Below are 27,771 nucleotides of genomic sequence, written 5' to 3'. Positions count from 1 at the left end.
GCAATTTCCAAACAGAATTATTGTAGAGCTCACAAGATGCCTGCTTTTTGATCCTATTCCAGCCATTAGCAGCAGCCATCGCTCCCTAAGCAGCTCAGGTGCTGAGGAAAGGGTGTCCAGCCCCGTCACTGATCCTGTGTACAGTTCATCCACATCTGCTGGTGGTGAAGAGAGGATACTGCACTCGGCAATGGATGGCACTTTGGCTGGTGGCATGGAGAGATCTTCTTCCTATGCCAAAGCTGCCAGCTCTCCAGGGCCAGCTAAGCCAACATCAGTGGAACACGATGGACAGCCAACACCTCTCCCAACAGTAGGGGCTTCACAGACCTTGCAACAGAGACTGTCTTTGTACGTTCTTCCAAGATACCCACTTACTCTTCTTTCCAAAATGATCTCACAAGTAAGTTGATGTCTCCTGCTGTACATTTGGGGGGAATTCACGTTTTCCTGTTTTATCTATGTTGTACATAAAGTTCTTATTCATTACTACATGCAGTGCCACCTGTGAGTTCACTCAGGGGGTTATTTTCATCAAAGAACTCAAAGGCAGAACCCACATAGATGAGAAACTGTTCCAGAAGTGAAATCATGAACCCTCCTTTTTTGATGGTTGCATTACATTTTTGCATCCTAACCAGTCTCTTTTGGATGATGCTTTCAGAATTGTTTCATGATGACCTAAGTCAATTGTGAAATTAACCCAAATTTTCAATACCTTATTTTTTTTAGAGATGGCTAAACATTGTATATAGGATGACTGCACCTTTTATGCTAAATAATCTCAATTTTTTGCAGGCGGATGTGCTATTCATTTAGGATTTCCTAACTGCAAAGTTTTGAATCAATGAGTTTATGATAAGATGGGAATTAGCATAATGTAATAATTTCATCTTGCAGAGGCATAAGTTCACTGCATCTGAAAACAAATTGAAGAAGATGGATATTCTGTAGATGGGAATGGAGGATAAAAGGAAGAGGTTATGAGTTTTTTAAATTATGAGTGATAAAGAGAACAGATGGGTTTTTCCTGCTTAGCTTGCAACAAATATCATGGAATGTTAAGTGCTCAATCACTTTAGAAAAGCAATACATGAAGAACAGAGTTTTGGAAACCTACACGTTTCACTGGAGCCTTGTATCTGTCAGGGTTCCCCTTTTAGAAACAATTAAAGAGTGCACAAGACCCCTAATTCCATACCCATGCTTGGATGGCACTCTAATTTTTAGAAGAGCATGGACTAGTTCACAGACGAGAACATCTTCTGTATTTAACAAGTGGTTTAATACAACATCAAATACTTTCATATTGCTCTGTCTTACTAATATATTTGTCCTGTTACTCCAGACTTTTCAGGTAGCCATCAGCCAGTCAGTAGCATTGATGCCACTGAGAAAAGAACTTCTGTTCTCATACGGATGGCACATACATTCAACCACATATACCAGAGGAGAGAAAGGACACTCCTGTCTATCTCCACAACAGCACCTCTGCTGACTCCTCAGAAAGTTCCACCTTTTTTCTGAAATTTCCAGCCCTTCTGATGCATCAAAATCTTCGTGTCTCAGGACAGGTGGACCAATGCATCGAGTGATAGCAGTTTGTTGAACCATCTACAGAGCCACTACTGGTATACTCTTCCAAACTGTCAACTTCTGCTTCTACAGGCAGCATAGAAAATACAACTGTCTTCAACACTGACTCTGATTTGTTGGTCACTAACAGATCATCTCTATCTTCATCAGCATTTCCAGTGTCTTCCTCACTGTCATCACTGCATCACTCGCTGTCACCAACGCCACCACCAAGTCATCTGTTCACACCGTCAGAATCACCTGAGCCAGGCTTGTCCTCTGTGATGGCATCTTCACCCCCTCTGCAGGCTTTGTCATCCTCCTTGCCCACTTCCTCATTGATCTCCCCATCTTATTCATTAGCATCTTTATTGCCTCTGTTTTCATCACCCTCACCCATCTCGCAGTCCAATGACAATGATCAAGCAAGCATCACTGTAGCTACAACGGTGGTCAGGCAGGTGCCCTCCACAGCTGCCATGGCTGGGAGCTCACCCAGAGAGACCAACAAGCACAGTGTCACACACCAGCCCCAAAACAGTACCACCTTCAACTCCACCGTGTCTCCTCTCCCTACGGCACCTATGGAGCTGGTTGGTGGACACACTGTGTCTGCGTCCACTCCTGTCACAGTAACAGAGACTGCCTTGCCTAGAGCTGCCACCACCCAGGAGGGCAGCTCTGAGAAGGCAACACCACAATTCACCACGGCCGGTCTTGCTCCACGGGCTGGTCCAACAGATGTACCCCTTAGTCCCTCACCAAGTGCAAGAAACCACAGCAACATTGTCCCTGCAGTGGCACTGACCACGGTCAAACCTCCTGTGCTGACAACACCGGCCAGTCGCCGGCCAACCCCAGGTGAAGCTACCACCACGAAGGACCACAGAGCTCAAACACCCACTGCCACTAAGCACATGTATACCACTGGTGAAAGCACAGAAGCTGTGGATCCCACCACTGCAAAGCCTGGTAAAGTCACCGAGGAAAACATCCCTGCTACAAGTCCTTCTGAAGCCCCTCCAACCATCAAGACCACTGTGAGAATTGCAACTACTTTGGCTGCTACCAAACCAACCACTGTTCCTCCATCCAGTAGCACAGTGGGGCTGAGGACGTCATCTCCAGCAACAGGTAACGTGTATAATGGTACACTCATCAGTGGTGGGGCTGGGACGAGGAGGGCAGGAACACCTGGGTCCCAATTTTAAGCATCATCAAAGGGTTGTGTTCATATGTATGACATGTCTGTTGTCAGCAGGGTTTGAGGGCAAGAACTCTGTCTCCATGTTGGTATTTTTAAGCTAAGGGTTTAGCAATCAAGTTGAACTCCTGGAATAAGGGTGAGTACTTTGGTGAACTTTTATGATAGAGAGGTTAAACTGAAATTTGACAGTTTTGAGAAAATAAAGCTGACTGGCCTTCCAAGTAAGCATAGGATGCATTTTATATTTGATGATAGGTTAACAATATCAATTGATATCAATTAATATCTATCTTATTGATGAGAAAATACAGTTGGCCAGCACTTGGTATTTGTGTTGGAACTGCTTCTGTTATTACAACCTATGGTTGTTTTCTCCCCAACTCACTAAATAATCTCATACTCAAGGACCCATTGCTTCTCCCAGTAGACTATGTACCATAGTCTTGCTCAGTGTGTCATTATAATCATTTATTACCACTGCCAGGCTCCTTATTTTCTCAAGTAAATACATTTACTGAAGTTTTATATGAATGGAAATTGGCTATGTGTTTCAAGTTCAGAGCCTGGCCTTCATGCTGCTGTAGCATATTGTGTGCACTAAAGGCATTAATCTGAGTAAAATACTGGCAATAATATATATGCCATCCAATAATTAAGTATTTAAAGGTTATTTATAAGGCTGATTAGTTTTAATTATAGCTATGGCTTCATGAAAAAAAAAAAGTCACTGTAGGGGAATGAGGGGTTTTTTAATTGAAAAATTAAGGTAGTGTATCCTTTTTAGCATCGGATTCACGCTTTTGCCAAATTATTCTTTCCCTTGAATACCGAGATTTGCCATTTGTCAGAATACAAAAGATCCTTCTGCTGCCTTGGACATGGTGCTTTGTTCATGGGCACTCACTACCACGAGAGAAGAGCTGCCCTAGTCCCTGCAAAAAAATGTACAAAGCACAAACTGAAGGATGGCCAAGTGAAAGCTATTGTTTTAAAACACACCCACTCATTTCTGGCTGCTTAGATTAGAGACACTAAATGGCCTTCTTGCTGATGCTGAGGTATCTGTGCCAGGCTAGTTTAGGCATGAGATTACATCGAATGGTGTTTCCCACCGCAGTGGTTGGCTTTGGAGTGCTGGTCTGCAGAGCCTGTGTGATACCGTGGTGTACCGCGGTGCCGTCAGAAATGGACACGTGGGTTTTGCTCTTGTGCCTCATGCTTTAACCACAGAGCCAGTCCTTCTTCCCTCTGTTGCAGTGCTCAGCAACAGCCACAAAATAGGTATGAGTGGTGTGTAAGCTGTCTTGTTTGTCTTGTAGCACCTTGTTGCTGACAAGTCCACAGCCCTGCTATGGTCTACCCTTGCACACGTGTGTGACATGTGTTGGTGCTCATGTGAGTCACATGCACAGCAAGAGGAGCCTTTTTGACCAGGACATCTTTTTTTTTTTTTTTTTTTTTTTGAACGGAAGTATTGGATATCTTCTCCAGAATCTGCAATTTGAGTTGGCTGATCTGTGAATGATCTGAGACTACGGCCATTAATCCCCTGATAAGCCATATATCACAGTGGTCTCTGCTCCCCAATCCCTTGCTCACCTAGCAGAAAGGGCATTATGAGTGGTGGCACAGACAGGTATCACTGCTGTGTCCATCCCCAGGGTGGCATGGAGGAGCCCTGGAAAAAGAGGTGATAGCAGCCAGGGCTGCCTCCACCGTAACTGGGTAATCTACAGACTGTATCAGTGTTCAAGCACTAGCTTTGGATCACAGAAACAGGGCTTGGATGAAAAGGGCAGGACTTGGTGAAGCAGCCTGTGCTCCCATGTCTAGCTGTGGCTCTCGAGGTTCATTCTTTGGTTTCTCCATCAGAGAAACCAAAGGGGGTTGTTTGTCTTCAAAAAGAACTCTGAGATCTTCTGATGAGCAGTGCTGTAAACAAGCTGAGTGTTCATATTAACATGGATCCACATTGGTCCTCAAGGGCTTTTGAATGAATATTCAAGTGGCTTATATTTATTCTTTCAGCTCCAACAGAATAATTAGAAACAGGATAAATAGTAAGTGCAAATGATGCAATGAAGCATCTGATAATGCTCAGGGAGTCACAGAAGGAGAACCGAGCTGATCTTTTTTAGCCCAAAAGTTGATGACTTTTATGATTCAGTAATTATAACCTGGGATTTTTTTCTGCTTTTGTAGATGTGGATAAATGTCTTTCCAATCCTTGTCCTGCGCTGGCCACCTGCAACAACACCCATGGCTCCTATATCTGTCAGTGTCCTCTTGGATATGAAATGGAAAAAGGAAAGTGCAATTTAGGTAAGAAAACAAAAATGAAAAACCAGGAGAGGACAAGATGGAAATAATTATCTGTAATCTTCTAAATAAATTACTTGGGCTCAGACTAGTTCAGGAGCTTAATGTTCCTTCCAGCCACCACTTTTGTCAGAGCCTTTTACTGTTTACCCGAGTACGGTGTCTGATGCCTGTTGACTTGAGCTGCCTGGGGATCAGGCGCAGAGATAGCTGAGGGATTCTTGAAAGTGCAGCAATGGAGCAGTGGGCTCAGGCTTGTTAGTAAGGACAGATGTGTCCCTTCTGTTCCCAGTGTGTTTTACAACCCTCCAAAAAGCATTCAGCAGCTTATTGTAGCTCCCAGCCCTGCAAACTTCGGTGACAGCACTTGGCTTGGGAGAAGTGAGCAGGGCTATTGTGTAACCTGGCTTCAGTGGGATCAGCCATGTGCGGAAAATTAAGCAGCCATGAAAGTCTTTGTAAGATCAGGGTATTATTTCATACCTTTAGCATTTTCTTAGCAGCACAGTTATTAGTTGGAACTCAGGTTCTGACCCCCTCCTTCCTATTAGTGGACTCTCAAGGATTTACAATGTCCCATTGTATAGGGGAATTTGTTTTGACAGATTTTCTTCTGACCCTTAATCAACAAGGATTAGAGGCATGGAAATTTTGCTAGGGAAACATGGGTGAGGTGTCCCTGAAGAGTGTTTGAAACATTCTTCGAGCTGGAATGTGTCAGCTTCTAATTTAGAGAGTTGTTTTGATTATGCCTTGAAATGGGATACAGGCAGATTATATAACTAGAGTGAAGGTGATTCTCATTTTATTTTTTGTCCAGAGTTGTTACATTAAAGCTGTCTGATATAAAATTTGTGGCGAAGATAGGCTCTGTGGATGGAAAAAAATTGGGAAAGAATTATAATGTTATCTGCAACCGTATTTGTTTTTCTGATGGAACATAAAGCTGGAGCTCTGAGTTCTCATTTCCACTGAGTATCTCATGACACTTAATACAAGATTTAGGGGTATTATCTCTCCAAGTCTGGACAACTCAGATTATTGCATTCTGCTGCCGTGAATCAAATATGAATCTAAGCACAGAAAAATGCATCTTTTGGACCTCTTTTCAAATGTCATTGCTCATTCTCTCCAACAGTTTGAAAAATGAAAATGTCCTTTCTACAGTGCTTTATTTTGACTTGCTGGTTTGCTTTTCTTCCATTGCAGGGAGGGGTAAGAGATTTGATATGTTTACCCCAAATTATCATAAATAGCTTTGGTACCTGTAACTTGTTGTCTTGTTACTAATTTTACCAATTTCTCTCTGTGTTCAGGAATCCTTTTAAATTAGTCTGTGTTCCTATATGAAATGTATGAACACTGCAACGAAATGCTGGCTGCTCAGCAGCATTGAGCTCTGGAATTTGACTGGGACTGTGGGAACATTGCAACAACACTTGGGAAAAAACCCAAGGCTGTGACTCTGCTTTACTGGGGCAATGATTCTCAGACGCGAGTTTTCTGTTTGCTGTGTAAAGAGATTTTCCATACAAACAGCCTCTCATGTAAGGCAGATGAAACCACATCTACATACGGCACAGAGATGTGTTCTGACTAACTTGTCTTGTTTTCCTTTTCAGTGAGAATATTTATTGGCCAGGTCCCCCTGAAACCTAATATCACCCATGGGAAGTATGCAGAGCTCTTCCACGTTGAGAGAGAGATCCTGGCTATGGTGAGTGTCCTTGCTGGGGCTTTGGCAATGCTGGTGGGACAAGTTCCCTTTGCTCCTCTTATGGTTGTCATGGGAAGCCATGAGTCTGCAGCGTGGGTTTAGCCTTTTCAATCATTGAACTACCCTAGTCTGGTGTAAGTAGGACTGGTGAATGTACTCTTTTAAACCCATCACGCTTCTCTCCTCTGCCCTGCCCCAGCTGTCAAGACAGCAGTGGAGAAACCTGGCTCCTTATGGGGCTTAAGGCAGCATATCTGCCTGGAAAATCCTGGATCCCTTTTCCTGAAGTGGTGTGCCTGGATACATGCTTCAGTAGCCTCCATCCTCTCCTACTGTCTTCTGGCTTCATTGTTTTTTCCAGATCTCAAAAGGGCATCAGTGCTCCTCCAAGGTCAAACATTAAAACAGTAACTCTGGGCCCCACCATTCATTAGTAAATCTCATGGATGCTGGAGCAGGTTGTACTGCAGCCACCTTGCTCTCAGCCAAACGCTGTGGGATGAAACCCAGCAGCAGCACCCACCCAAACATACCTTCCTCTGGGTGGAGTTTCTCAACCATTTGATTGTAGCCGTGTGACCCTCAGTCAGTTCCGCACAAGCACCAGATGAGCTGTTGGCTGCCCCATAGGCTGAGCCATCAGTTGCTCCAAAAAGACCCCTGGGCTGCGGATAGGTACATCTCTGTACATTTTTTATCCAGTTCATTGCATGCACAAGTTCATCCTGTTAGCAGTTCCTAGACTGGCTGCACTTTATTCCAACTTTTTGGAATAGGTGATTTGGAGATGCTGCCAAATGAGGGAGGAGTTGGCGGGAGTCACCTTAATGCTGTCCACACAGCTTGTGCTCGGGAGTAAATACAAACAACTGCACAGATCCAGGGTCAGGGAGGCTCCTCAGAAGATGTTCAGTCTCTGAGGTCCTGCTTTGAGATCAGCCTTGCACGGTGCTCTCTCCCTGCTGACATCTGGCTCATCCTTGGCCTTTGTGGTCACTGCCCAGTGGGGCCCCAGGCAGACGCTCATGTCAAAATCCCCAAGTCTTTGTTCTTGTCCAAGGCTGCACGATAGTGACTTTGTCCATCTCTTACTGGCAACAGGGCAGTGCATCTTTCTTATAGAGCAAATGAGCTGCTGGGATGTACAGAGCCCCCGTGGTCTCAGCAGGTACCTCTGGCAAGCACAGGGGATAGTGTCAATGACCCAGGAGGACCATTCCATGCTACGTCCCACTGGGCTGCCTCCCTCCATAATCTTCTGGGGCACTAACAGCTGCTCTCTCCTTCCCTTCCTTGCAGCTCAATGCATCGCTGTCAGGCTTGCCGGGGTACCACCACTCCACTGTTAAGGCAAGCAGGTAAGACTAAGGCTACCAGGGGAAGAATGAGGAACTTGAGCATTTGGGATGTTCAGCTTGAGGTCCACATTCTCCATTTTGAGTTGGTGCTGGGCTTGATACAATCTGTCCTGGCAGTGGTACAGGGCATGAGGAATGCTTGACCATCTTACCTGGTTCTCCTGGCCTGAGCAGCTTTGGGACAGGCTTGGGAGCTTCCCAGGAGGGATTTATGGCTGGTTCCAAAGTGAGCTACCAGCATCCATTCCAGCTCCAAATTTTCTTCTCTGTGTGTAGTTTTTTCCTGTTTTTAAGGTCTGTTACAATGCATGTAATGCTGTGTCTGTGATAAGCATGGCTTATGTTAATCAGAGTCCTATGTATAAGGTGCTAATGACGACATCAGAATTAACCATGATACTCAGGGCTGTTTTGTTTTGTTTTCTGTTAGGGAGGCAAATATTGTGCACGTTTCAGTGCAATCCACGTTCTCTTTAGCATCCAATGTGACTTTCTACGATGTTATCAGCAGTGTGAAAAGCTACATTCGAGCTTGCAAATCCCCCACCGAAGCTTGCCAATTCATCTCCAACCTGAAACCATTCCACAGAGGTAAGCAGCATCTGGAGAACTATGACAGGAGGAGAAAGGGATGTTTTATTTGGCTTCTTTTATAACAGAGGGAGAAAGATTTGGCATTTGGAAAAGCCCCTATGAATCATTTTATCTTATTTAAATGGGAGTCATCTTAAGAACCTCACAGTACAAAAGGGACCCAGATGCCGAGCCTTATCTTTGCCACATGTGTGAGAAATCTGCGTCTCTGTGAAAACATCACACAGCACAGGATTAGAGGCATTGTAGGGCAGCCTTTCATCTCTGGGATGTGACACGGGGCCCAGCCAGATCAAAAAAGCATAAGTCTTAATTCCACCCACACGGCTGGGAGCTGAGAAATGGTGTGAAAGCCAAGAAACAAAACCCCTCCGTGAAGTCGATTAGAGCTGCTGGAGACTGCACAGGGAGCTCGTCTCTACTGCCTGCCCAATTTCAGTGTTGCAGGGTGTAAAGATGGTTCACAATTAAGACCTTTTGATTTCTGTACTAAATCCTCTACCTGCTAAAGGGGAATGTGGATGCAGCACAGAAAGATGTGGAGAAGGACACCAGTGTTGTGCATGATCTTCTCAGGTGGACCCCGTTGCTGGTTGTGGCTCTGGTTCTCGCTTCCTGAGGGACTGATAGAGGAGATTTAGCTTTGAGAGGTACCTCAGGATGCATGGAGTGAGCACCCTTGAAAGATGGTCTCCTGCTGCACGTGGAGCTTTGTGACTGTGGGGTTCAAGGCTTCGAGGTTTGGCTTTGAGGATGAAGGGTGACAGTGTTTAGCCTGGCTGTAGAGGGAAACTCCTTGTATCGTTTTGGCAAAGTAAACATGAATATGAGAAGTTTAGTGTGCTTTTATTGTAATGTGCTGTATTTTAAAGCCACACTGCACCATGGATTGCATTAAATTGTTTGGGTAGACCCACTCAGATTATACCTACACATTACCTCTAATACAATGCTTCTGGTAAAGTCTACTTCTAACTTGAAATAAGCAGAATAAGAAACAAATTGTATTCTTGTGTAAGTACTTTAAAAAAAAGTCAGATAGAAAAAAAATTGGATCTAGCAGGGAGTGGTCTATGAAAGGTGAGTGCCAAATGAGTGACATATTTTCCATAAAATCATATTTCTCACGAATATTTATTCATTCCATTTAGTCTGACCTCCCAGGAAAAAATGTAAGTTTGGTGACAAAATTTCCATCATTTATCCACAGTTTTGCTGAATGCTCGTTGTAACAAATCTGACTTTCTAAAGTAAAACACTGCTTCAAAGTAATGTAAATGAAAGGACAAATTCTTTGTTTGAAAAATGAAAAACTCCAGTGCTTAATATTGAAATGGAAAAAAATTGGTTTGGGCTGAGCAAAATATTTTGCTTGATATAAACTTAAAACCTGATTTTTTGAGTTGTCTCATGGAGTGAATGTGTTTCAGCTTGAGCCAAACCAAATTTTTCATTTTCATTTCCCCTTCTGCCTCAGAGCTGAAACATTTATTATCCACAAGAAATGGTGACATAGGGTAATGTTGCCTCTCTCCTAATGGAGCAAACATTGTTAAAAAAAAAAGAGATTAAAGCAGCACATGAGCTGAATGTGATGCCTGGGGAAAGCAAATATGCATAATGGTGGGTTCAGAAAGGACCATGCTGATGTCGGCCACCTCTTCCCAACAGTTGGCAGCTTGTGTGGAAAGAAAGACCCTGAATGTGACAAGGAAACTTCGGAATGCACTGACTTCGATGGAGTTGCACTCTGCCGGTGCAAAAGTGGGTACTTCAAATACAACAAGATGGACCACTCCTGCAGAGGTATTGCTCTCTGTGTGGTGCATTTTCCCTGAATTTTGCTTAAACTTTCTGTTCCGGTGGAAATGAGTGTGTGTGTGTAGCCCTGTGCATGCAAGAAGCTCAATATTATGAATAAATATTAGCAGCTCAAGTTTCTTTTATTTAGTTAGGGGGCTTTTCAGCAGACACAGAAGACACAGTCTCTCTCTAGGAATAATATTATCTCTTTCTGGAGCATGCTGTGAGTCACAGTGATTGAGGAGAGGGAGAAAGGGGCCTGGCTGCTTTGGGCTCCAGTTCAGTGGCACAGAGCAGAGATGACGTGTTTCTCTGCCTGTTTTGATTTTGTCTGAACTCTCAGTGAACTTAGGGGAAGTGCTTTAAACTCACAAGCTTATATTAATGCATCATCAATATTTTAAAAATTTGTATCCGAAAATGATTATGAATTTATTTTTCAGCTGGGTTCCTAGTAGAAATTTTAAGCTTAAACATTACATTATTTTTAGCTACTCCTCAGATCAACAAAATCTGGTTTTGCTGCATTTTAAACAAGGTCTTTGCATACCAGTTATCAAAATAACATCTGTAGGATTAGGGTGTCCATTCCCTAGTTTCAGTGGTTGTTGTAGGTCTTCTTAAGAAATGCAGTTTTCTGATGACATATCAATAAGAATTGCAGTAGTGGTTATATATTGCTTCTGGCACTGTCTGCTGGGTTGCTGTTGAAATAGGAGGAGATGTTTTGTCGATTCCAAATCTGATCAGAGAGTGAGAAAAATGTGCGTAGAAATAACTCGTGTGCTGCAGATTCTGGGATGGACATCTCATATTCCTACCTCTCCTCCACTCTACGGCTCCAGGCAAAACCTTTCCCTTTGTGTTTTCCTTCCTTCCCTTCATCTTGTACATTGGATGAAGGACTTCTATTAGGAAATACTGACCATCTCCATTGACCCTAGGGAGTCAGAGAAGGGCATATGTAGTGACTGGAGAGCTGAGCTGAAACTTAGGAGATTTTTACCCAATTCTTATTCCATCATAGACAGTGGGGACACAGGGAAAGTTACTCTCTTTGTCTTGTTCATATCTCTTGCCAAGCAGTGTTGTGAAGATAAATACCCGAAAGGCTGTGAGGCACTTGGATGCGATGGTTGCAGAGGGCTAAGAGATTTAACATCTTGTACATGTGGTTACTCCCTACTTATGGATCTTGTTTTCTGTGGAAAATATAAAAACCCTACCTGCACACAGTGAGGCCTCAGTTCCAGCTTCAGCTCGCTGCTGTCAGTAGGAAACAGCTTATTGGCCAACTTCAGAGTGTCTGAGTGATTAAGTTTTATGTGGGATTTAGGTTGTAGTGCATGAGGATAGTACCAACTGCATGGTGCCACACTCTGACAAGATACCAGATTTTCGGTATCACTTGTTCCCATCTGGGTAAGCCAGGAGGTTGGGGTTTGTAAAGGCTTTTTCAGAAGTCAAGCTATGGCCCTCATTTGATATTTAGGGCTATTTTGCTGATGAATATAGCATACAATTATGCTAGCCTCTTTGAAAATCTCTGCCCTTCCAGTGCCTAAACAGGAACTGAGGTCTCGTGAGCATCCGACCCTCATTGTGGGTCATGAAAATGCAGTGCAGTAGCTCCAAATATAGCATTTGCAAAGAGGGAAGTGGCTATTGTGCTGCCCTGTCCGGTCTCCCCCGTGGGAAGGCAAGTGTGGCTGGGAGAGCTGCTGGGGCATGGGGAATTGGCTGCCCCAACCCCCAGGTTTTATTCTGTCCTGCTTTGCAGCATCTGTCCTCTGGTTGAAAAACCATCTCCTGGACCAAGGAAGGGTTGAGTCCCTTGAGTCACAGCAGTTTCAACATGTTGGCCATGGTACCTCTTAATGTACAGTTCAGTTGTCTCTGGGTCATCGGTGGTTTTCAACCTTTTAGTGTCTTCAGGGCTATTTCAGTAACAGAGCAACAAACCCAATGTGCCAACTTTTCAAGGACGTGCTATTTTTACTAGTACAGAGTGTTTCTGGAATGAAGCAAGGAGCAGCAAATCAGGTTTCCAAAGAGACCTCTGAGAGTCTTTTGGGAAGGCAAAGGCGAAGGAATCCTGAAGAGCACAACTCGATAGCTTTGGTTGGCCCCTTACACTTAGGCCTTTCCTCTGTTCCCTGCTTATGTTTGAAAGCTTGCCAAGTGAGTGTGACAGCACAAGGTCTCCTGGGGACATGTTCAAAGGAGCAGGAAAGATGCCAAAGGAGAAAGCAAAGTGGCAGGAAAAGGCAGGGTGAGGAAAGGAAAAGACATAAGCACCAAGTTTTTAAGTGAGAGAGAAATGAGTATTCAGGATCTTTCTTTTCCTCTTTACTGCCCCTATATCCTCCTGGCCCGAGAAGGGTGTGCCAGTGAGGTCCCAAGGCTGCTCCTGCTCAAGGCACAGCTCCAGCTTTGAGACTGCTCAATGTGTATGTGCCCCACACACGTTACTGGGCTAGGGCTGAGGTTAGGGTGGGCTCCAGCATCTGCCTGCCCACTCCTGCAGGCCTTCCCAACACTCCAGCAATGAGCTGGGGCTGGGATGTATGGGGCTACTGTGCTCGTTAAAGAAGGCAACTCCAGTGAGTTCCCTTCCTTCCACTGCAGATTTTTTTATTGTCTGATCTTGTAGTTCATTTTGGTAGAACATTCACTCTGTAGTGTTTTCAGTCTGCTTTTGTTAGCAAGTGAAAGGAGTAATCCATCCAGTCATCTTTTGCTAATGCCTCAATGTTATGAATGAGCCCAACAAGGATCCTTTGGGATTTACTGCCCTTGCCCTGCTGTTTCTTGACTGAGGCTCTTAAGTCTTGCCCAGTTACCTCTGGTCTCTTCCTTCACTTCAAATAAACCATCTTAGAGGGAGAAAAATATATCCAGTACAAAAAGTGTCACAATGAGATGCAGCAGGGGGACTGTGTAATGAACTTCACCCTACCCATCCCCAGCTATGGCAAAATAAATGTAATGAGGGAGGTAGTGAAGGAGTAGTGGGGCTATATAGGGGCAAAGAAAAGTGTGCAAGACCAGGTATCATGGACATCAGCACCCCATCATTGTTGATATCAGTGGCTGCAAGTCTATGTCTGCAGATGCAATGTTCATGATGTGAGTGCATCACTCATCTGTCCCCACATCCTGCAGGGAAAATGGCTGAGTGACATGGATGCTTCATAAATGGTATATAGGCAAACAGTTTTTTCAATATGGCCACAAGCAAGGCCAAGCATCCAAGAGCAGAGTGCCAGGCACACTGTGTGTTGCATCTCCTGGAAAGCCGAGACTTGGGCAGAACTGCGAAGGGGGTCCGGCAGGTAAAAAAGAGATTCCCAGCTCTGGCTTCCAAGGGTAATATGATGCCAGGGTGCATTTAGGCATTATGAGCAGGCAGAAGATGGGAAATTTTGTTATCCCTGGGCTTCTGACATCTATTTCTGGGAACCGAAATCAAGAGGATCAATGAGAACCGTTCGGAGAAAAGCTGCAATAATTAGGGAGACTCAAAGATCTCAGTACCCTTGGCTGTATTCAAGGTAAAGGAGTTATTTGATAGTGAGGAGGAGAAATGGGAACATATAACCTTCTCCAATCTAGTAAGTAAACATCCAGAGTCTGGAATTTGACACTGGGATAATTCAGACCAGAAAGAAGGTGAATGTTTTTAATGGATGGGGAAATTAACTTTGTGAGCATCTGAACCCAAGGTTGTGGTTGATTGTCTGTCACTGAAAATATTAAAATCAGTCTTGGCTGTTTCTCTGAAATGTAGCTCCAATTCACCTTCTTGATTTGAAACTGGAATTAAATTCAGGGAAGTTCTGTGACCTGTATTACAACAGGGAGGTCACAGTCACATGCTCACTGCGGGCATCAATATCATTTGTTATTGGTACTGGAAGAGCCATAAACTTCTGAATCCAGCCAGAATGCTAGTTCTCTCTTGGTTTACGATGATTTTACCAACCCATTTTAATAGACAACAGTTGTCTGTCTTCTTTCCTTTCCTCCCCTCCCGCACTTTGGGTTTTTGACAATACAATCGCTGGCTGTTCCAGCAAGAAAAGGCATCCAGTGTGCTGGGAGCAGCACAGGAGGGGGTGAGGGCTTTGCTACAGCTTAGCTGGGACCTCTGCTGGAAGCCTCCTCTTCTCTCTGCTTGCTGGTGTTAGAGTGCCAGAGCTTTTGGCTATGGGTTATCCCCACAGTTAGAGAGCAAGGCAGAGGGAGTAGGGCTTGAGAGCTGCTGCCTCATCCATTTTAAGCACATAGTGTTTGAGGGTGAAAAAAATCCATGAACACTTTTGTTTTCACTTAACAATTCCCTGTGGAGTGTGATGCATCACCTTTGGGTGATGTCTTGGAGACCCCCAGGGGCTGCTGCCTGTGCTGACCCTGGGTTGTCCCTCTGCCCAAAGCAACTCTGTCTGCTCAGGTCTTTGAGTGACCACCTTCGCTGCTTCTGCTCAGGCACCAGATCTGCAAGAACTCTGGCAGCATTATTGCTGAGAAAAGCAGTGATCTCATCAGTAGTTTGAATCTTATATTTGTGTGTCCAATGTATCCTTTCCTGTTCATCAGAAGGGTAGTATAATTTCCTCAGATAATTCAGGTGATGGGATAGCTGTCCATAAGCACAGACTTTATTTTATTTTGAAGCAATGGTTTCAATTTTCCATCAACATTTTGCATGTAGCAGTTTTCTGGGTTATTTAGACCTAAGAAATTTAATTTCTATTGTACAGTAAAATGTGATATCTCAAAATTTGATTTTGCTGCAAATTTGAAAGATCAGAAAAGAAAGTGATGCAAAAAAACCCCCATTATCATACCACTTTGGGTTACCATAACTGTGTTTGCACAACTTTTTGTAGCAATACTAACATTTAAAAGTAATTAATAATGTGCACCAATGCTAAAGTAGCACTGTTCAAATGAGGTTTCAAAACAGAAGCTGGAGGCACTTGCAGATTTTTTAAACTGCTATTTTGTGGGAAGCAGTACAAGTGTGCAGTGAGTTTTTACTTGGGCAAGAAGTTGTTCTGCTGGGAATTACATTACCAGCTGCCTACCCTGTGCCAGACTCCAAGCTGGCTCTGCCTGGAAGCCCTGAAATGGTCCTGTCAAAGCCAGCGGGAGGTGAATTTAAGTGCACGGTATTTTGCAGAGGACATACTGCATCCCATCAAAGTGCATCGCATTCCTGCTGTGCAGCCGTGCTGCTGCCGGGCCCCAAGGGTGGTTTGGGGTGGGGCTGCCGTGGGAAGCAGTGATGGGAAATGCCTCCTTGCACCACTACGTGGTGCTCATGGCCCTTCTCTCTGTTTTTAGCCTGCGAAGATGGATATAAGCTGGAAAATGAGACCTGTGTGAGGTATGGTGATTGTTCTGCCCTCCTCCTACCCCACTATCCTTGCTTTGGTGACCTGTCAGCACAACTAAGCCGCTGAAACTCCCTATTGTTTTCTGTTCTCAGCTGCCCATTTGGCTTAGGTGGATTCAACTGTGGAAACCGTGAGTAACAAATTTTCTTTATTTTCCATGGTGTCAGAAATGGGAGATTTGAAATAAATAATTGCAAATGACTATGTCTAAAATGCAGTAGGTACACACTGCTTTTGTCAGTGTTTTTTGTTTCTTCATTTTCTGTTGAAACTAATTTTGTCGACCTTATTTAACAAAGCTGTCTTAATGCTATGTCTTAAGGAAAGGAGATCTCCTTTCCCTGGATACTCCGTCATGAGTATAGTGGGCACATATAGTGGGCAGTCTTGAAGCAAGATATTCCAAAGTGAATCCATGAAATATAATTTGAATTATTCTGATCTATCAGTGAAGGGAATCCATACCCTAGGGAAACAAAAACTTGTTCTTCCTTCGTCAGGAGATCCCCAATACCATCTATTTCACTTGAAATTGCAGAGGGAGGGAAGATGGGAAATAAACAGTTAATCCCTTTGCATGAGGACGGTGGATATGTTGACTTTAGTGTTTCAAAACCACACCACTGTTTCTAAGTGAGTCTCTGTCTTTCCTGTCTGCAGCGTATCAGCTCATCACCGTGGTGATTGCGGCTGCAGGAGGGGGACTTCTGCTTATCATGGGCATAGCACTGATCGTCACCTGCTGCCGGTAGGTACCACCACCAGGCCTGGCTCATCCATGGTGTCCTCTCAGTGGATTACACCACACTTACTGCTCCATGTGTGAACTCTGAAGGACCAAAACATAGGTGAAAGCATAGGATAGCTAAGCAAGTGGGTTAATCAGAGATACTGAGGTATCACACTGTGCTTTCATTTGGGGTGTATCTTCTTTTTTTCCAGCAACCAGGCTAAACAACTGAACTGCTTGTCCCTTAATGATACACCTGGAAATCATGTCCTGCAAGGATGGAGAGGCAAAGGAGTCCTTTGCACTCAGAGCTTTAAGGCTCTGAAGCCAGGAAGCAGACTCCAAAAATGCATCCTAAGAGGAAAGGGAGGTTTAGGCAACAGGGGAGGTTATACTTGCCATTTTTCAAGTGCTGTTTGTGTGTATTTATGGCTATTTTCATTTTCCTTCATGGACAAATCCTGCATGTGTTCTTACTCTGTGTGTCTCTCCCTCCCGGACACACACACATGCACACATACATAGTTCCAGTACCAGCAGGCAGCTTGAGTTTGGAGGCAAGATATGCTTGCTGAGGAAGCTCTGCTTCATGATTTATGTATTCTGAAAAGGGATGCCTTGCAGTAACACCCTCTCCCTGCCATTCCAGTTCCCAAATCTAGGATTTCAAAGCTCTCTGATAAAGTTGGCAGCTGGATTTATTGGTAATATAGATGTGGCAATGGTTTGGTTGGCACAGTGGTGTGCTCCTGTTACCCTGTGTTTTGATCCAGGGGGACCAGCAAGCCCCAGCCAGGAGGTGAGATGGCCAGTACAACTCCAGACCCCAGAGTGTAGATCTCTGCAGGGGTGGACTGACCTTCTAATGAGTCCTGGCCTTTGGCAGCTTATGTGGCTTCCTGGAGGGTACTCTGCTTTGAACTGGAAGTGTCACTGAAGTCCACTCACACAACATGGTACTCATGTTAGGGTCATTTGGTGTCATTCAGACAGGGTCCTTGCAAGTCTTCTTTCTTAGGAATTAACATAGTGCCTAGAAGTGCTATAGTTAATCACTTGGAGACTTAAATAGCATGAGGCCTCCCATACATTTTTCTTCCTCAAGAAAATTGAGGATTTTTTCATTGACTCAGATGACCACACACTTTTTTAAGAGACAAGGGGCATAAGCTGGAACAGGAGAGGTTCAAACTGAATGTAGGGGAAAATTCTTTCACTAAGAGGACAGTAAGGCAGTGGAACAGGTCACTCAGAGAGAATCCCATCTCTGTCTTTGGAGATTTCAAATCCCGCTACATAGTGCTCTGAGTATCATGGTCTGATTTCATATCTGACTTGGCTTCAGAGCAGAAGATTGGACTGTAGTCCTTCTGAGGTGACTTTTGTTCCCAGTCAAGTTTCATAATATAAAGTGGTGATCTCTCCTGAGATCATGTCAGAAGTGCATACAAGATAGCGGGATAAGTTTTATGTTTTCACTTTCCCTCATTCTTTTATAAACAGGAAGAATAAAAATGACATAAGTAAACTGATTTTCAAGAGTGGGGATTTCCAGATGTCACCTTATGCTGAATATCCGAAGAATCCCCGGGCACAGGAGTGGGGCAGAGAGACCATCGAGATGCAGGAGAATGGAAGCACCAAGAACCTGTTGCAGATGACAGATGTGTATTATTCGGTATCTATCCATAGCTTAACTATTAACTCTTTCTGCCTGATACAGGAAAGAGATATTCCTTTATTTTTGAAAGTACAGATCCCTTTCCTGCAAGATAAAAGGGCAAAGCAAATGTCTTCCATAGACAGCAAGGCATCAGGAGTCCTATGGGCTCTAACTATTATCTGTGCTGAATATCACAAAGAGATGTCATTAGGAAGAATAATAGAGAAATGTCTAGGAACATGTTGTTAGAATGCCCAAAAAGCCCAATCCTAGAGAGGACAGTTAAGGGTTTTGGATAGACTGCTAGGATTCACTGTAGGTAGTTTTCTCCTCTCCACCCTCACTGATGATGCAGAAGGTTGAGACCCCTGTCTGGGGAACTTCACCCCAAAATGGGAAGATGCTGGTCACTGAGGACCTCTCTGTTCTTCTACTCCTTCCCTCTCCAGGGTACAAAAAGAGCATCCCTTCAGCTCTGAGGGAGCAAGGAGTAATAGGCTGTGTAGGGCACAGAAAGGAACAGACGTAGGACTTGCTGTTATGGTTGGTACCATCTGCTAATGTTTATATCCAGAGCTGTGATGCTGGTGTGTCATCTGTCACTTATCTACAGCTACATGTACTTAAAGTGTGTGTGGGTTACTCCTGAGAGTGAAGGTCACAGGATTTCACCCACATCACACATTCTGGACTCCCTGCTTTCTAGAGCAGAGAACAGAAACATTACTTTTTTTTCTGGCTTGTATTTTAAGTTTTGCAGTAAGCAAGTTTACTGGGTTGTGCAGCATGAAAGAAAATAATCCTCCTTCATGCTTCCACTAAGAATGAAATATTTGGAAATGAAAATGCATTTTCTAAACTATTTTTTAGACCCTTATTATGCTGACAACTAGGAAGGGGAACTTTTTAGCAAACAGTGGGTGATGAGGGCTTTGCATGGATCTGCTCTGTAACAGGTCAAACCAAGTGGCTTGTTGTTATTCACTGGGTGAAAGGACTGTACAATCTTGGTCTTAGACATCAGCGTTCCTCAGCCAAGTGTCCCCAGGGGATTACCTTAATTAAGAGAAAGGAAGAGAAAGGAAAGTCAGATCACTTTGTATTTGATATATAATTTGAGGGCCTGTGTTGGGAGAGGAGGTATCTATCGTTAATGGGGAGAGAAGTGCTCCTAGGTAATACTCAGAGCAGGAGACTAGCTTTGATTTTCTAGAATTGTTTCCTTTAAGGATGGGTCTGGGACAATATTCTTTTTGTGAGAGTGGTTTCAATTCCTGAGCTCATCGGTAGAATTCTTTTGGATTAAAAATTAACTATGTTCTTAAACTGCACTTGGTGGAGTCAGGTAAACTTCAAGTCTGTTCATTGGCCAGATGTCGAAATCAAGATTTCATCAGAATAATCCCTTCAGGCAATACGTAACTCCCACAGTAAAAACGACTATAGGTAATAGAAATCATAAGCAATCATGTTGTTCCTTCTAGCTACTGAAATAACTGCTGGGAAAGGTGCTAAAACTGTGCCTGAAGGAGGATTTGAGTGTGAGAATAAGACCCTTTTTATTTAATTTTTTTTTTTTTTGCTAATACAGCCAACTGGACTGAGAAATCCTGAACTGGAAAGAAACGGACTTTATCCTCCCTACACTGGTTTGCCTGGATCTCGACATTCATGCATCTACCCTGGACAATACAATCCATCCTTCATTAGTGATGAAACCAGAAGAAGAGACTATTTTTAGCAGGGAGTGGAGAGGGAGTGGAAGATGGACACAGTTTTGTGGCCCTTGTTCCCCAGGTACAATCTGTCTCCTGGATAATTCAGGCCACATCAATCTTACTCTTCCCATTTAACAGGAAGGACTTTGAACTTCATGCCGAGCATTGCTGCCCTGAGGTATTGTTACACTTGCTGAGCAGCAGAGAGAAGGAGGAGGAAGAGGAGGGAATGGCTCAAGGTGCACATCCCTAAAAGACCCAGATGGAAGCTAACACATGTACTCCATATTCGTCCTATGCTGCATCTTCACTCTTTAAGCTACGCGGCAAGCATGGATCAGTATGGGCAGATGAACTGTGCCCAGCACTCTGCATTGAATACCACTAGGGAGTGTTTTGTTTACAGATCTTGTTCACTGTTGACTGTGCTTGCCTTCTTAGCCAGCCTTCATGCAAAGATTCACTGTGCAACTGTGTTTGGTAGGGCAAGTTTGTCCACTCCCTTTTACATTGCTGCATTGCTATCTGCTTTGTGCACAACAGGGAAGCTGGCTCAACTTTTGGCCCTTACCTTTTTACCGGTAGAAGTTCTCCAGGTGGCTGGGTCCTTGCTGAAGCCCAGTGTCTGGCAATATTGGCTGAATTCATGGGTTGATTGTCTCCAAGGAGTGTGGGAAGGTTAGTCATACCACTGCAATTTTGACTGAAAAAAGACATTTGTTCCTATGTGCTGCTTTGAAAATCTTCTATATATAGGGAAGAGTCCACGTATATTGTTGTTTTGTCACCAATGTTGTTCAGAAGTGATGCCACTGCACATCGTCATGGCACTTCCGTATAGGATCCTTTGGGGTTCTGTATCCCTGCAGGGATTTATATGCCTGTAGAAACAGCAATATAATATTGAATAATTGCTCATAGGGAAGAAAAAGATGACCTGTGCATTCAGCATACTCTTTAGGAGGAATCTGTGAAAGAGCAGTAATGCTGCAGCCTTGGCTGGCAGATGAACCTGAATTCTGGGCACTGAAGATGAAATATTGCATTTTATAATCTCCACAGTCCACCTTGCCTTCTGTAGGAGCTGTGGAGGCTTTCAGAATATTGGAAAATAAGGCTCACTGCAGGCAGTTGCATTTAACAGAGAAAAAACATGATGCTTGCACTCCTTCCATAACCAAGATCACTTATGTTGAAGTGTTTTTCTTTCTTACATCCTAGTTTCGAGTGACTCAGACCAGGCAGGTTTACTCACCCAGGTATGTTAAGTCATATTAGCAAAAGCCTGAACAGACATCAGACTGAAAGCTCATGGAGTGTATTCTGACCTGAACTGTGTACTTAAAGAGATCTTACTAATTATAGAACCCTAGAATAGTTTGGGTTGGAAGGGACCAGGTTGCTCAAAGCCCCATCCAGGCTGACCTCGAACACTTGCAGGGATGGGGTAACTTCTCTGGGCAACCTGTTCCAGTGCCTCACCACTTCCATAGTGAAGAATTTCTTCCTTATGTCTAATGTAAATCTACCTTCTTCAATTTAAAATCATTCCCCCTTGTCCTATCACTACATATTCCTGTGAAAAGTCCCTCTGACTTTCCTATAGGCCTCCTTTAGGTACTGGAAGGCTACTCTGTAAGCTTTTTCTTTCTTTCTCTCTCCAGAGCTTTCTCTTATCCAGATTGAACAGCCCCAACTCTCTCAGACTGTCTTTGTAGGAGAGGGGCTTCAGCCCTCTGAGCATCTTCATGGCCTCCTCTGGACTCACTTCTTCTTATGTTTCAGCCCCTCAGAGCTGAAAGGAGCACTCCAGGTGGGGTCTCACAAGAGCAGAGGGAGAGAATCACCTCCCTTGACCTGCTACCCCCACTGCTTTTGTTCCAACCCAGGACACAACTTCTGGGCTGTGAGCACACATTGCTGGGTCACACTGAGTTTCTCATCAACCAACACCCCAAGCCCTTCTCGTCAGGGCTGCTTTCAGTCCATTCTCCGTATCTGTACTTGGGATTGCCCCAACCCACATGCAGGAAATATAATGAAGTGTATTTACCGCTTATCTTTACTGCACTGTTAATCTGAGTGATCCAAATCCTGTCCAGATACAGGGTCCAGTCCTTCTCTTGAATGTGACTATGCTTTTAATTCAAGGTGGCTGCTTGTATGAGGATAACAAATTGCACAATTCCTTAGCCATTAACCCACCATCTCTGTAGTGTGTACATAAGCTGATATTCCCTTCTCCCCGACCATGCTTTAAAAGACACAGTGCCTACAATTAAGTCTGTAAGGTAGCTCAGCTCACTGAAGCACTAAGGATCACAGGATGTGTCCCCCAAAGTGCCTAACCCCAAGTAAGAGCAGCAGTTCAGATGCTCATGTGTTGTGTGGTCACTCACTGGAGGCAAACCTGGGGTGATGAGGAGCCTTCTGTCAAGGAGCAGGTACGTGCATCCTACAGATGGTGTGAGTTCCCAGATCCTTTCCCAGCACTTCAAAGGCTGTTGTGTTCCCTATCAAAAGTGAGTACCAGGTACCCAGAGGAAGGGGAGATAGCACCAGGCAGTTATTAGCTGTGTTGGCTGAGAGGTTTCTGGTCCCTGCTCAAGTTGCTTTTGTTTTCTCAAAACTGCAAGACAGGAAAGGCACCACAAGTGTGCTTGAGAAGACACAGTTTGGTGCACCAACCATAGCACACAAATGCAGTCTTTTAATGCCTTTTATCTACTATGTAGAAACAGCAGTGTAGGCTTTCAGAAAAGCAGAGCTGCCTAGGGCAGTATCCTTTGCACTTACATGAATTTATGGTGACAATGCATGCAACTTCAAGCCTGCCTGATCCATAATCAGCCTTGCAGCTGGTAGTACACAGCTTATCTGAGATGCAGGAAGGAAAGGAATGGATGCTTATGGGAAGTATTGCTGCCTAGGGAGCTATATTTGAGGAAAGCTTTAATTACAGTATCCAAAATAATGTAACAGGTAAAGCACAGGAACTAGCTGTTCCCTGCCACATTTATCAGTGTTTCCAGTCCGTGAATGATGTTCTTCTCCCTTTCTTTAGCAGCTGATCTCTTAATTGCACAGGATCCATTGGCTGATGCGAACTAAGGACTTGACTCTGCTGTGCTGTGGGATCCTTCAAAGAGGAGGTTGGCAGGGTCATTTCTGTGTGGGGGAGTTGCCTCTGTTTTTCAGAGTGCCCAGGACAGAAAGGACTGCCTCTCCCATGGTATGGAGGAGAGTGTCGTCTCTGTTACAAAAGAAAAGGGGAAGCTGGGAATCATGCTAAATCTAAATCCAAAGCATATAGATGAGCACTGGACTTTGCCCCTATTTACTAAAGCAGCTTGTCAGAAAGGAAGTGTGTCCCAGCAATGATGGGAATCCTATGATTTGACCACACGTCAGCAATTCCTCAGATTGGGAAGCAGTTAGGCATATGCTAAGAGGAAAGGATATTTAATTGCTTAGTTAGTTCAAACACTGGGTCATGCACTCGTGTGTGTCAAGTTCGAAGTAGAAAATACCAATTTACAGTTGCAGATCAGTCCTTCTATGCAAAGAGTAACATGGAGTCTGTGAACAAAACTCCTGGTCTGTATCTCACAGCACATTGTAAATTGCAAGGGATTTGAGTGAAATTGAGATAGGACTATATCCAACTGAGAGCACACAAAAGTTTGTAAGTAATTAATTTTAATTTCTTAATGATCTTCAAATTCTTCTTAAAGCCTCATCTCAGGAGAAGGGATCTCAATAGATGCAGCAGGATTTTCTGAGTGAGGACTACAAAACTTGGTCCCAAAGTAGAGAATGTCATTGCACTGAAATTTTCTCTCTGCCAAAGAAGGTAAACATTGGGGCATTTCTTATGAGGAGTTATCCATTTCAGCCTGACCTTCTGTTTAGCTTTGTTAAGAAAGGAATCACAGAGCCAATGCGTAGTCCACAGGAGGAGGGAAAGGGTCTCCTGATCTGCCACACCTTCTCTGGGTGTCCTATGAGGTCTTGCTCAGCAGGCAAGAGAGGGTTTAGGCAGGAGAAGCCAGCACCAAGATGAATGCAGGTGCTTTCCCACAAAGTGATCCAGGAAGTTTTTGTGAAGGTGACAGATGCAGCCTGGGGTGATTCAGCCTCTGGGTCTCTACCAGCCGAGCTGCAACCTGTGCTGTGGTGCTTCTGTCTTCAGCCAAGTGCCACCCACTCCCAGCTCTGCTGGGACAGAAGGAGTATGTGCAGGGCCCTGTGTTTTGCCACAGTTTATGGTGTTTATTTTACTGCAGTTGTTTACTGCCACACCCCAGCATGGACTCACTCGGCCATAGCAGGGATGTGACCTCTTTCAGTGCAACTTGCCCCTGTGTAAAGCTGCCATTGGGATCCTCTCTGCCTGTCTGCCATAGACTAAGCAGCCTCTGGCAGTGGAGTAGGACTTGTTGCTCCTGTTGGGTATAAGAAGGGTGTCTATGTGTCATCAAGCCCACTTTCAAATGTGGGTCCTTCTCTATTCACTACCTAACTCCCCATAGGATGGCTAAATAAATGCAGCTCATTTCTCAGACTATTTAGATTACTGGCTACCCCAAATTGCAAATTTTGAGCACATTGGGTGGTTTTGCCAAGGGGAATTGCTCTCCACTATCTGAGAGGATAAGAGCGAACTGGCATGTTTTTTGTAAGGAGGATGCAAGTGGTTCAGCCAGATGAGGGGAAAGGAAGAAAAACTACACCAGCACTGCACATAAATCTGCTGTTGCTCTTGTCTGCTGTGAAAAGCTAGGGGAGCAGTCAGCAAGGGCCCATGGGCAGTTGTGAGGGTGTATTTTTAATTAATTTTGGAAAAAATACTAATTCTGTTGCTTGATAGGAAAAGTTGTGACAGGCATGTATTTGCTGCTGCGGTGCTCTGCCAGTTGTACTGACAAAAGCCCCTCGCCCATAGAAATACCCCCGGCAGTCAGCATAGGAGAGGCAGTTGCAATGAACAGATCAGCAAAATGCATATTTGAGGGATCATTCAAAAGGCAGTTCTAACACACAGCCTTCCTGTGTCCTTGCCATGCACCGCTGCTTTTCCCTGGCCAGCCCTCCAACCTGCACTGGGAAAATCAGGGCCTCTTTTCATGCTGTTGAAACCTCACAGCACTGAATCGGGCTATCTGTGGTAAAAACAGGACACGTTGATGCCCTTTTACCTCCACATTTAAAGCATTAGGTTTCACAGCAGCAATGAATCTCACTGCTATTACAGCACTTCTTGTAAGTCCTACTGTCATAGTCACAAACTGAGTCACCTCTCGTGAATCAGTATCTGGCTTCAAACTGAGTGATACTAAAAGGATTTTTAAAATAGCAATAAATTACCGTTAGAGAGAGGTGTTTGTAATTCTGAAATTGTTTGTGCCAATACTTGTAAAGGTTATTTGCTGGGACCTGAGTGAGCCCTAGAGTGAGTGTGGACATTGCTGCAGATACACCAAGTGCTGAGACTTGTCTCTGATGCTGGTCAATGGCCGTATCCACTCCACGTCCAGCTGAACTTTTCATTCCCCCATAGTAATCTTTAATCTTCAGTTTTCATCCTTAAATTAACAAGAACAGATCCATTTTAGTTAAATGCTCTTCCTATGCCGACTAATGTTTTTTCTTCTTTACACGCAAAGGATATAATCCAACATCCATGATAATGACTGGGGTAACTCTCCCATGGACTGTATTGAAGGGTTTTTTTAGGCCTGAATTATTCCACCACCAGAGTCACCTGGGTGCCTATTTTTGTAATACTGTTGCTGCCTTTCCATGTTGTATCTATTTTTTTTAAAGTATACTCATTGCTGTAGCAAGACCTGTATTATGTGAGATTGAACAAAACGGGTTAAAGATCTGAAACACCTTCCCAAGAAGAGAGTGAGTGTGAATTCTGTGTATTTGTTTTACTGGTCAGCCAACCTGTTCCCTATCATGTAAGATCTTCTAGGGATGTAGAGATGTTTCCTGCAGTCACACATAACAACTACTCTTCAGTTCACTCTTACTTGTCTCTTTAGAAATGAAGCAAGATCTCCTAGTTTCAGAAGGGGTATGTGCTATGTGCTCATAAGAGTTTGGGACCTTTTCAATGTGTATCTAATTGTTTATTCCCTTGAATTGCTGAAATTCAAAAGCAGGAGAGATATTCATGAAGGGGTAAGAAATAAATAAAAAAAAGGAATACACCTGATTTACAGAAATGTGGCATCAGTACTGTGAGGTGTGGGATGACACCTCTTCTGTGTCTAGTCTGTATTGCATGTGCATAATATCCTTGTTGAGGGAACACCTAGAGACAGGGGCTGATGTTTCTCAAAAGTGGTATGTAAATGTTAAGTCTTTATTCTGGTAAAATGCTAGAAGGAATGGGAGGCTTGCTTGGCTTAATGACTGCAGCAGGCAGCCCCCAGGTCTGCAAAATCCTATATGGAAAAGTCCTGTGGAATACTGTAAACACTTATCACTGATCACTTCTCTTGTGCAGTGCCCTAGAATTCACCTGACAAAAAAGGTCTCCAATAAAATCTCCTAGGATGGGTTTACTATAAAAAACAAAACAAAACAACGGAATAAATACTTACTAGTTTTAAAGGAAATTCTGTTAAACTCAGTCATTTGCTTTAAACCCTGTTAAATTCTGCAGGAGCTTCCCCTATCAGAAGATCAAACTTGTTGTGTAAAAGCATAATGGTTTGTTTGAGCAGCTTTCAGAATTGCAGTAGTAAAGCTCAGCTTTTGTCACCTCTGTTTCAAAAGGTAAATTTTCAGCATTTGTTTGTTCTTCTGAATGTAAACCTGCTTTATGTTCTTGACATTGCTCCATTTCCTTCCCTTTATCTCTGAATGTTTGCTTCCAAGTCGCTGGAGTTCTGAGGATGTTTTCCAAACCAGTATTATTTAAAGTTGTATCATATTTTCAGCTGCCACTAATTATACAGTACTGTAGTAGCAAAATATAATTTTTAAGGATTGGATTATTTTTATACCTGCATCCAATATTATTAAATCTGGCGTTCTAGTCAGTAATATAAAAGGATACAATAAAACAATGAATATTACTATGTCTCTGCTTTTTTATTTTCTTTAACTGTGCATGTAAAGAAAAACATATGCAATTTGTAGATGATTTTAATTATAATTAGAAATCTAATCCCAAAAATAAGAAATTGTATAGTTCTTTTGTTCTTTGTATGGTGCCTCCTGATTGAATAACTAAACTGAAAAGCAGTGAGGAAGTGAGTATGTTCTGTTCGCTGTGCCAAGCAAACTTCTGCTCAGCTGAAACACAAGTTGTGTTCTGATACATTTATTTTGGTAGCACTGAGCAACTCAGTCTAATTTTAATTTTTCATCAGTTTAATTTTTCATCCTACTGGAATTGGTGAAGTTGTGTGTTTATGTGTGTGAGTGCATGTTGAAAGGGAGGACAACCTCAGGAGATGCAGGTGCAGCAGGGCTGTTTGCAAGGGCAAGGGACTGGACCTGATCACAGTGAGATCACTCCTGTCTCAGTAAGTGTTGCTGGGGACTGTGAAGGATATACAGCTGAGTGTCCCTCAGAGGAAGAAGGAGGGCACCTTGAATCCAGATGAACACGAAGGCTGCTGGGAAAAAGCGTGATGTGGAAGAGCATTTGGAGCAATGGCAGGTAT

General features: G+C 43.7%; 1 protein-coding gene across 1 annotated transcript in view; it reads left to right on the top strand.

Moving 5' to 3' along the window:
• The window catches only part of HEG1 (heart development protein with EGF like domains 1), a 55,338-nt gene extending 28,161 nt beyond the window's left edge, over positions 1 to 27,177 (top strand). Inside the window, 17 exon segments of the mRNA XM_032694020.1 lie at positions 63 to 290; positions 293 to 403; positions 1,349 to 1,405; positions 1,408 to 1,515; positions 1,518 to 1,556; positions 1,559 to 1,597; positions 1,600 to 2,709; positions 4,985 to 5,104; positions 6,724 to 6,818; positions 8,118 to 8,176; positions 8,607 to 8,767; positions 10,442 to 10,576; positions 15,923 to 15,965; positions 16,068 to 16,105; positions 16,636 to 16,723; positions 18,209 to 18,383; positions 19,960 to 27,177. Of these exon segments, the coding sequence (XP_032549911.1) occupies positions 63 to 290; positions 293 to 403; positions 1,349 to 1,405; positions 1,408 to 1,515; positions 1,518 to 1,556; positions 1,559 to 1,597; positions 1,600 to 2,709; positions 4,985 to 5,104; positions 6,724 to 6,818; positions 8,118 to 8,176; positions 8,607 to 8,767; positions 10,442 to 10,576; positions 15,923 to 15,965; positions 16,068 to 16,105; positions 16,636 to 16,723; positions 18,209 to 18,383; positions 19,960 to 20,109 (2,756 nt within the window). The 3' untranslated portion in view covers positions 20,110 to 27,177.
• The last annotated feature ends 594 nt before the right edge of the window (positions 27,178 to 27,771 follow it).

The sequence above is a fragment of the Chiroxiphia lanceolata genome, chromosome 7 (assembly GCF_009829145.1).
Source record: "Chiroxiphia lanceolata isolate bChiLan1 chromosome 7, bChiLan1.pri, whole genome shotgun sequence".
In the NCBI taxonomy this organism is placed as follows: domain Eukaryota; kingdom Metazoa; phylum Chordata; class Aves; order Passeriformes; family Pipridae; genus Chiroxiphia; species Chiroxiphia lanceolata.
This window is presented reverse-complemented; position numbering and strand designations above follow the sequence as displayed.